Genomic DNA, 10,221 nt, shown 5'->3' on the forward strand with positions numbered 1-10,221 from the left:
ATTTACATTTCAGCTTTGTCATAATATCTTATCTTATCTCATATTTAGATACCTAATTACAGTTTCCTATTAGTTTCCTATTATGTTTGCTGTTTTACATACAAGTCCTGAAGATAAATAAAAAAGCAAAAAGATAATGTGCTAGTAAATTTGCATATTTCTTTTTTTAGTCATTCTTTTAAAACTATGTCAATATTTTTTTAAAGAAAATTCACAGTTTTTATATGAATTTATTTTGTTGATGACTGTAAATTACTATCCAATAATGCATGCATCTTCTGGGCTCAGCCAATCAGAGCCAGCGGATTTCGTTACACAGGCATTTTGCCGTTACAGGGGCAGAAATATTGCTGTTAAGTGCCTTCATAACTTGAATTTTTCGTTAAATGGGGTATTCGTAAGTCGGGGTTCCACTGTACTAAGAATATTAAGCAAATATATTAAATATTATATGTTTTCATGGTTTAATACAGTTCTTGCTTGGTGAGTGAAAATATCCTGAAATGTAAATGTTTCAGACTGGGCTGACATCTTATTACTGTTAAAGAAAGACAATAAACTAAAAGGGTAAATAATGGAGGACATGCTGACCAGGGTAAGGATATACTACTTTACTGTAATTTAACAGTAAAAATTTCCTCCTGTGTACTCTTCCAAATACCAGAATTTATCATATGTTTAGTGTTTATTGATCTTATTATCTTAATCATTAAGCAGCTTTCTTGTTTGATCTAGTCATTAGTAAGTTTTTACTAAGAAGTCTTTTACTTCCTGTTTTTCTTTTTTTAATGTTTAACTTACATTTTTAAGGAATCACATGATCATTTTTACAAGAACTTGTGCATCATCTTCCATGCATGTACATTTCACCTATTGCATTATTGTTTTCTGATTAACAAAACAATGTTAGTGCTTCAAGATGTGCACTGTGAGATAAAATTTGAATGAATAAGAAATTACTTTTTAAAAGTAAACAGGACTGACAGTTGAGGTGCATTACATTAGAGTGATAGAGAGACGTTCCAATGAGTCACAGTGCACGGACAAGTGGACAAGTTACACGAGAAGTACAGGCCAGAATGCTTGAACTGTATGGGTACTTCTTTGCTGCGGGCGTTCTCTTAGGTCCACTCTCAATTGCTCCATTTCATCACTAAGCATCAATTAAAAGTTGTTCTGAGTGATCATCTTTATCCTGTCATGAAACATTTATGTTCTGAAAGGAATGACTCCAGCCACATCCCAAGACTGGTTACTGAATAATCTGATGAATATAAATATGACACAAATTATATGCTATGGCCTTCACAGGGTTAGACACGTTAGCGTGCTGTCCACCATGGCATCAAAAGCATGACATTTGTTTGAAGAATGGCGCTTTGCCCCTGCTATGTGGATTAGAAGGACTTGGAGAATATACTGTAGGTATGCCAAGGTACACTGACAGCTGTGCTGACAGCATGTCGTAGCCCACTTTGAATTTTGAGAGAGAGGAAAACAATGTGGGGTTTTTTCAAACTTTATTGAGGCACATAGGGCAGTTACAATATTTAAACACTTTGGTAAAAACATACTGTTCCCTTTATCACAGGGATAAAAAAAACAGAAAATAGACAACAAGAAATACTGATCTAAAGTTATTATTTGGGCCATTTATAAGACACAACATACTGTGACTCCACAACAGGCAGCATGCAGGTCCTCTAACACTGTGCCCTGGGAAAAACAGCAGGACGGACACATGACCCAGATACAACAGAGCAATAACAGAGCACACACACACACTCATAGGTGCTTCTACATTTGGAGTAGGGTGTCTACATTTTATCACGATGGAGTCTGTTTAAAGCAGCCTTATATTTGGAGTCAACACACTTCTCCTTATTGGACATGTTTACCGTATAGCTGAACAAAATGCTCACAGCTGCAGTACACAAAGATTTGATGTTTTTTTTATGAAACAACACAGTTTTCATTAACATTTAAACTCCATTAAGTGATTTTTTATTAAATTTCTATTTTAAGCCACTACACTCCAATAGAAGCACACACATTTACTTTAAAGCAGAACATAGGCATATTTGTTAGTACTGATTTCACTACGCACATTGCTTTGCGCTGCAATTCATATTTGACACAAGTCATTTTTTTTCCCTTAATCAAACCTTGATTGTGACTGTTGTACTCATCCTGACAGGCAGAAACGTGTGCTCTCATCCATGACCCGCCTACTGTTATCTAGAAACAGGTTTAGCAACAGTGCTTAAAAATGAATGAGATATCAACGTTTCTGAGGTTACATAGGCTTCCATTTCTTGTCATACCTGCACTCATGTAAACGTGGATATAACCGTTGAATAACTGGTCTGAAAAAAACATTTACATGCAGGACTTAGTGTTGGTTAGTCATAGTGTGCACTTTGAAATTATTAATAGATATTCAGTCCCTACTGTGGAAATTTTACCTTCACACCACAGAAGATTTTATTCTTGCTGTTTTGGTCATACTGTGAATTTTTAACTCGTAACTTTCTGATTTTATGTAAACAGCATTTACTGGGATAGAGTTACTAAAATTTGGTCAAGTCCGTGCATGTTTTGTGGGGCTTTTTTTTCTTTCTCAAGATCACCAGTACTGAAATAAATTTTTAAAAAGACGTTTGAATAGTATACTTGCTATTGTGTGCATGTGTGTATATGTGTATTTTCGTGTAGATCTGTATCTAGTAGGGGTGCAACAATACACAAAATTCACGGTTCGGTTCGATACTTTGGTGTCACGGTTTGATATTTTTTCGATACAAAAAAAATGTTCATGCTTTTTTAATTTGTCATTTATTAAAATTATAAATATATATTTTACCCTAAAAGTACAGTTTTTAAATTTAATGTTGCTGAAACAACAAAGTAATAAAAAAAATATATATATATATCTGATTGAGGAATCACTCATCTTTGGAAAAGAGAGTTTATTACAGAGAAATGGCTCTTTCCAAAATAAAAGCTATACTATACGCTTCTTCTGGGCTATATTCTCAGCAGCATATTAAACATATCAGGTCCCCATAAGGAGAATCATGTGCTAACGGCTGTCTAAATGACACGGGTAAAGTTTGTAGCATGCGTGCTTGTTGTTTTTGTCTGCTTCCACTTGTCTTTGCACTAGGATGCTGTCGGCGTAAATGTGCAGTCATATTCGTTGTGTTCCCACCAGTGCTGTCAGTGTAAATCTCATTGAAATGACGTTAACGCCACAACACGGCAAATCTCCGTTAACGAGCTATCGCGGACCACCCTGTGCATGGGGCTGGACGGCCAACACGTTAACGAGTTAATTGCGCTAACACACTAGTTCCCACCAATGTAATTGAGCATTGCGTGGCACATCCAACATACTGTTTTACTTTAGTCCATGACGCGCTTACCTTCAAATCAAATCAAATCAAATCAAATCACTTTTATTGTCACATCACATGTGCAGGCACACTGGCACAGCACATGCGAGTGAAATTCTTGTGTGCGAGCCCCACAAGCAACAGAGATGTGCAAACACAACAACACAAACGAGCAAAATACAAGAATGGCCAACCTGAAACTAATAAATATATGTACAATATATAATAGTGTATGCATTTCTGGATGTGTATACTAAATATTTTCCTACGTGTGTGTGTGTGTGTGTGTGTGTGTGTGTGTGTGTGTGTGTGTGTGTGTGTGTGTGTGTGTGTGTGTGTACACATTTTTACAAATTAAATAGTAAAAAAAATAAAATAAAATAATAATAATAATAATAATAATAATAAAATATATAAAATATACAGAGTTGAATATGTGCAAAACAAGTGGCATTCAGGGTCATACGTCACATGAAAACCAAAATAGTTCCAAACGCCAGATCTGAATGAGGGTGGGGGAGGTTCAATTTGCCATGTTGCAAGGAGAGCTTAACTTCTGTCTCGCTAGCTCGCCCTGCGCTCAGTGAATCTGCGTTCGACTACTCTGCCTAGGCTGCACTGTCGCGCGCAGATCCACTGAGCGCTCAACACAGACAGCATCGTAAGAAGGAAAGTTGATAAAATAAATTAAAAATTTGGTATTGTTCGATACATATGCATACCGAACCGAAAGCACTGTATCGAACGGTTCAATATCGATACGAGTATCGTTGCACCTCTAGTATCTAGGTGCACATTTAAAAATGTAAAAGATTTTTTTTATTCAAAGAAGAAAACCAGGAATTCTGCAGATGTGGTCACAGTGCATACGTCCTCTATGCTTTTCAGTTTGCTTTCTTTCTTCAACTTTCTCCAACTTTTTATTACAGTTTTCGTAAATTCACTGTAACCTCGAACTTCACCAGGCAGAACAGATCTCTGCATTAAATACACTTCACCCTACAAGCGTGATATTAGAAAGTCTACACACTGCGTGGTTTGCCCACGTGTGAACAGAGCAGGCGATAGTGTGCCCGGTGATGAACATCACATCCTGCCTCCTGCACGCTCCTCACAATGTGCAGGAGGAGTGTTTTCAGTAGTAAATACACATCTGTACAGACAATCCCCTATTTTCTCTTACATGTGTGAAAATGACCAAATGAACTCTTTTTACCTTTAGTTGTTTAGTGCTAAGATCAATCAATGGTCACCATGGTGATAATCATGTTCTCACCAAGAAGAGAAACTTCTTTCCAAATTTTAAAATAATAATTTTCAAGTCATCTCTTAACAAGGTAGAAGTGTACAGACAATTCCTGCTTTGATGGAGGGGATTCTATCAGCGCGTTGTTGTCCTATTTGCTGCACTGGAGTGTCTGGAAAATTTCCACAAGTGATCAATAGACAGGCAACCAGTTGCCCATCCAATCATTGAATGCTGCAGCATGGATTGTTGTTTCAAGCGAGTATAGTAAAGTCATATTTCTATGAAACTGAATGGCACCAACAAATGAAGCAACATAACAATTAATAAACAAATGATAAACAATCCTGGATCCAAGATAATTAAATTATGAATTTAATTATCTTGGATTAACTGATTAACTGATGTAGTTTATTATTCATAAACTACATCAGTAGTCACATTTTAGGGGAAATATGGTTTCCAAAGTCATCATCTACGATAATTTAAACCAGGACACTGTGTTTCAGCTCCTCCGTGGAACCTTTTGATTTAAATTATCATGGTTTGGGTTAAATTCCATGGAGACTGGTCTTGCGCAGCTAATATTTACATAATTGCTAAAAAATGGAGCATCAGAGAAAGGTGAAAATATAACTGATATGTTAATTACAATCAGTATTAATGAAACAAATACAATCATTCTGGAGGATGTCATTTAGTTGTGTGGGATTGTAATTTTGAGGTGGTGGGGATGTTACGAAAGCAAGTTACATTATATCACAGGTAGTGATATTTACTTTTTAATTATTTTATTTGCATTTTTAATCACTAGGGTTTGAGAGTAACGAAATTTCTATTCTCTGTATGTCCTGTACATGTGGCAGAATTGACAAATAAAGTTGACTTGACTTGACTTGACTTGACAAGTTACTGACTGGGATATTTGTAATTAGTTGTAATATTCACTGCTTCAGCTCCCAGAGGCAGCCTGTCACTGTACTCAGATCCCACCTCACAGTCGTCCAAATTCCCCCTGCACTGAGACAAAGTAAAGGAGTCAGTCACCACACTCTCTTCCGTATCAGCCTCCTTGTCCCCATCTCCGCTCTCCGTCTCGTCTTCCTCTTCATCCAGCTGGCTGCTGTCAATCTTCTTCAGAGACTCGGCGTGAGGTGCGTAGATGTTGAAGTTGGTGGTGAGGTTCCTCTCTATGTGATACTGGTCTTTGGCCTTAAGGATCAGCTTGTAGGTCTTGCTGCGGTACTTGTACACCAGGTGGAAGCACGTAGCCCCGAGCAGAGGCACAGTGGACACGGTCAGGAGGCAGATGCTGACTGAGATGATGATGAAAAGGTTTGGCACCTTCCTTCTTGTGGTGAACAGCACGTGGACCTCACAGTCCTCCCCTCTGTAGGTCAGGCAGAGGGAGTAGTTGGTGCCTGGTCGCAAACCGCTGAACTGATACGAGTTGACGCCATCCCTGATCTTCGACCATTGCACGGCAGAATGTTTTAGGTCCGCGGTGACGCACAGATACAAGCCATTTGAAGGGGCTTTTTCTGAGATGTCTGGAAGGCCGTGGTGCTCTTTGTTGTCAGAGGTGGCATCAGCTGCCTGGTTGCCCTTTTGTCTGGCCATGAGAAGAGGATTGAGTCGCACTGTTGCCTGTGTTTCTGACACTCCTAATGCAATCACACCAAAGTCAAACATGTATTTAATGTCATCTAGGCTCCCGTTTGAGACAGGGCTTGAAATATAGCTCGTATTAGCCGTCAAGCCACATTTGCTAGATAGATATTTTGTTAAATCCTCATTAGGTTCGGAAACACTGTCTGCAGTTGGTCGGTGAGTGGGTATGATGCTCGTAATTTTTTTTCTCTGCACGGCATTAAAAGCAGATGCTTTGACTGTTTCCTGGCGTGTAGATGGGTTTGTTTTAGTGTAACTGGGTACTGTGGTCATTTGCTTCGTGGGTGTTGGTGTAGACAGCGCCATCACCTCAACTAAAACTGAATCCTCCGCTCTTCCAAGCTCATTTGTGGCAGAGCAGCTGTAGTTGCCCCCATCTTCCTTCCTGAGGTTTGAAACGAGAAGTGTGCCGTTATTAAAGACTTTGACTGAATCCGACTCGTAGGACGCCGAGGAGTCCTCGCTGGATTCTGCAGAGCCCTCCTCAGCAAACAACAAAGCCAGCTCCTGTTTTCGGCTTTTGCTGTGAATGCTCCACAGGACTAGTGGTTTTGGGTTTCCTTTGAAATCACAAGTCAAGACCAGTTTGCTGCCCTCATAGAATTGTGCATTATCTGGCTCAGTCCATACTGTGACATTGGGGCTTGTACATTTTGTCTCAGGCAGTTTCCTGATCTCCATTCCTTTAAATTTCTCTGGTGTTGCACAAGTGATGGGACTGTGCTCAGTGAGTGATATGGTGGTTGTTGAAATCCAAACTCTGAACCATTCCAGGGAGCAGGTGCAAGCGAATGGATTATTATAAATCTGCAAATGTGACAAAGACAGCAAACCTTCAAATGTTCCTTCAGCTATGGTCACAAATCTGTTATTGTTGAGCCGAAGAGACTTCAGATCTTTCAGGTTGGAGAAGGCGTCCATTGGCAGGCTGACCATCTCATTGTGATTCATCTTCAGCATATACAGTCCTGTGAGGTTCTGTAGATCCTCCCAAGGAAAGTCTACTATTTTATTGTGGCTGATGTCTAAGTTTTGCAGATGAACCAAAGGCACAAGCGCCCCCTGTTCAATGGACACAATCTCATTGTGTGACATCCACAAGGAAATCAACCTGGTGACATTGTCAAATGTCCCCAGAAGTAGTACACTGATTTTATTAGCAGAGAGACTAATGGTCGCAACACTGGGAGGAAAACCCTCTGGGACTTTATCTAGCTCCTTGTAGGAGCAATCTGCAAAGAGACGGCTGTATTTAACCGAGCAGGTGCAGAGCTGAGGGCAGATCAGTCCTGTGGTGAAGGCTGTAGAGACCCACAAACTGAAGAGGAGGATGTATGTAGCTGCCATTCTTCTGTTCCTGTAAAATGGAGTCACAGTCCATCTGTTAGTGAGTGCATTAAATCGGATAAAAAGTGCTGCGAAAAAGTATCCGCCCCTTCCTGATTTTTAAAAAAAATAAAACCATCATTTAAAAACTGGATTTTGTATTAACTCTGGTTATCTTTGTTTAACTTGAACATTTGTCTGATGATGTGAAATATGTAAGTGTGACAAATATGCAAAAAACTAAAAAACAGGCAAATACTTTTTCACAGTGCTGTAAAAGACAATATTAAAAAGAAGAAACATTGGCATATAAACAACATGAAAATGGAGCGTGTTTATATAATCCAAGACAGATTTGTAAATCATTCAGAGAGTCTCCAAATGAGTTCAAAAAGCTGGAGAGAGTCCTGACTGCATTAACAAGCGTGCACACTGCTCTCTCTGTCAGTCTGCAGCCCGACAGAAGCTACACAAAAAATCTAATTTTCCCAACATTTACACCATTGATACAATGAGCTTACAGATCACCTTACTTTTAGCCAAACTGTGTATTTGTGCTTGAGACTTTACATGGAAAGGAAATGCACACAAAACATCATTTAAATAATTTGCTTCATAGCTTGAAAGGACTGATAATCTTTAGAATTCATGGAATTAAAATAAAATGAAGCTTTTTCTGTTAAAACAGCACAGAGGTGGTTCCAGCTGGAATACTGCTCTATGACTTCAAATTGTTCTTAATTAAAAGCCAAAAGCAGTGAAGTTTGAATGTTTAAGATCCTGGCCGGCAAACAAAATTAAACCAAAAATATAAAGTCTCAAATATTTACAGAGTGTCTCTGGCTCAGTAAATGTTACTGATGCTCTAACTGAGCCCATCTCTTGCAGATACAAGACTAATTATGGAGAAATTTCACTTAGGCATTGGAATTCCTACAGATACAAAAGCAAAACTGTCACTTTTTTTCACAGTTTTTATAATTTTAACAGTGACAGACAGATTGACCATACCATCATCTAAAGAAACAACTTAGAAACAAAGCCACTGACATCTATCAGTCTGGAAAGTGTTACAAAGCAATTCCTAGCCCTTTGGGACTCCCGCGAACAACTTTGAGAGCAATTATCCACAAATGGAGAAATTTTTAACAGTGGTAAAGTCCGGTCCAGCAAAATGTTAATTTCTCAGTTATTTCTCTGGCTCAGTAAATGTCACTGTTGAACGCTTAAAGTTGATCCATCTCCTGCAGGCACACGAAAAGCTGTGGAGAAATCTCACTACAGTTCCTGCAGAGACACAGACACTGTTCCATGCAGAGAACATGAAATAATATTTAGCAAGCATGAGTTATTAATCCATTTACAATACAATGCTAACCTGTTTTACACCGTGCCGTCTCACTTTTGTTCTTTCTGCGATTCACATAAAACAAACTGTACTGGAGAAAGAATGCCCCACCGCTGATATTCCTCAAGTTTCTTCTCTATTTCTCTTTAAATATTTTCACGCATTCGTGGCTTTCTCTCATGCCAGCTCTGTACTCTGACTAAACACGTTTCTATCGGAAATGGCAAACAAGGAGGAGCCCTGTAGCGTCTGGAAAATCAGGAAAGAAAAGAAAACAGTGACAACGATGTAATTTTCGAAGCTTCGAAGGTATGCGCTGACAAACTACAGTGAGTCAGTGTATCCTTCAAAGCAGCAGCGGTGGAGCTGAGTGCTGGGCCGCTGGGGAAAGCCTTTGGTTGCAAACTACGCAGCAGCCTCTGTCCTTGGTTCTGAAAGATGAGCAGCGCGTCTGCGTCCACGCACCCTGTAATGTCGCTGTGAAAGAAACTGTGAAGCTCGCCACCCGCTGTTGGTCGACCAAAACACCAAAGTTTTCCTGTGCGCAGAGACTTCGACGTTGGGTCAGCATGTAAAAATAATGCGGGAGGAAAGAGCACACCTATTCTCTGCGTTAGCGGCCCTAAACCCGGTGACGTGCTTACCTGCGTGTGATTTGTTTTGCTTGTTTCTGCAGAGAAGCCGCTGTTTGCAGTCACGGCACCGCGAGCTTCAGGCCGGATGGAAGTTTAAAGCTGAATGTGACTTAGCTCGGCTCTCTGGCTGCCTCTACATGATGAAAACACGCGTGTCTCCTGGGATATATGTCAAACTGAGGTATCCCCCCTCCTCACACACACATACACATCTCCCCTACTCATCCTCAGCCCCGGACAGAACTGCACCAGTGTCTCGTCTCCCCCCCCCCCCCCCCCAAAAAAAATAAATTTAAAGGGGAATTGACCGGCTTGGTTTGAAAGACATGGCGACTGATGTGAGAGCTCTTTAAATGTGGCAGAGCTGCTTAATCATGACAGCAGCAGCCAGCGATTATCCTGCTGATCAGCCAGATAGTTATTCATCAAGTCTTCATGTGTATTTCAAAGCTTGCTTACTTATCGTACTTAGTTAGTTACAGTTAGTTAGTTGTAGTTAGCATCTGTAAATACGTATTTGTGCTTCTGATGGTTTCCCCAGAAATTGTGTGAAATAGTCGTTAAACCTTAATCTGAAGCAGGAAAGAGGTTTTGAACACA

At 39.7% G+C, this 10,221-nt stretch overlaps 1 protein-coding gene across 1 annotated transcript; it reads right to left on the reverse strand.

Annotated features, from left to right (window-relative positions):
* Positions 1 to 5,550: 5,550 nt before the first annotated feature.
* On the reverse strand, positions 5,551 to 9,748 carry LOC308398544 (immunoglobulin superfamily containing leucine-rich repeat protein 2-like; the record flags this gene model as incomplete). The annotated part of the gene is made up of 2 exons (XM_080885223.1): positions 9,631 to 9,748; positions 5,551 to 7,669 (listed from the first exon to the last, which is right to left on the reverse strand). The coding sequence occupies exon 2, from the start codon at positions 7,657 to 7,659 to the stop codon at positions 5,551 to 5,553; it is 2,109 nt and encodes a 702-aa protein (XP_080741349.1). The 5' UTR covers positions 7,660 to 7,669; positions 9,631 to 9,748.
* Positions 9,749 to 10,221: the final 473 nt, after the last annotated feature.

This window comes from Rhamphochromis sp. 'chilingali' (assembly GCF_963969265.1).
Source record: "Rhamphochromis sp. 'chilingali' genome assembly, chromosome: 6".
Classification (NCBI taxonomy): domain Eukaryota; kingdom Metazoa; phylum Chordata; class Actinopteri; order Cichliformes; family Cichlidae; genus Rhamphochromis; species Rhamphochromis sp. 'chilingali'.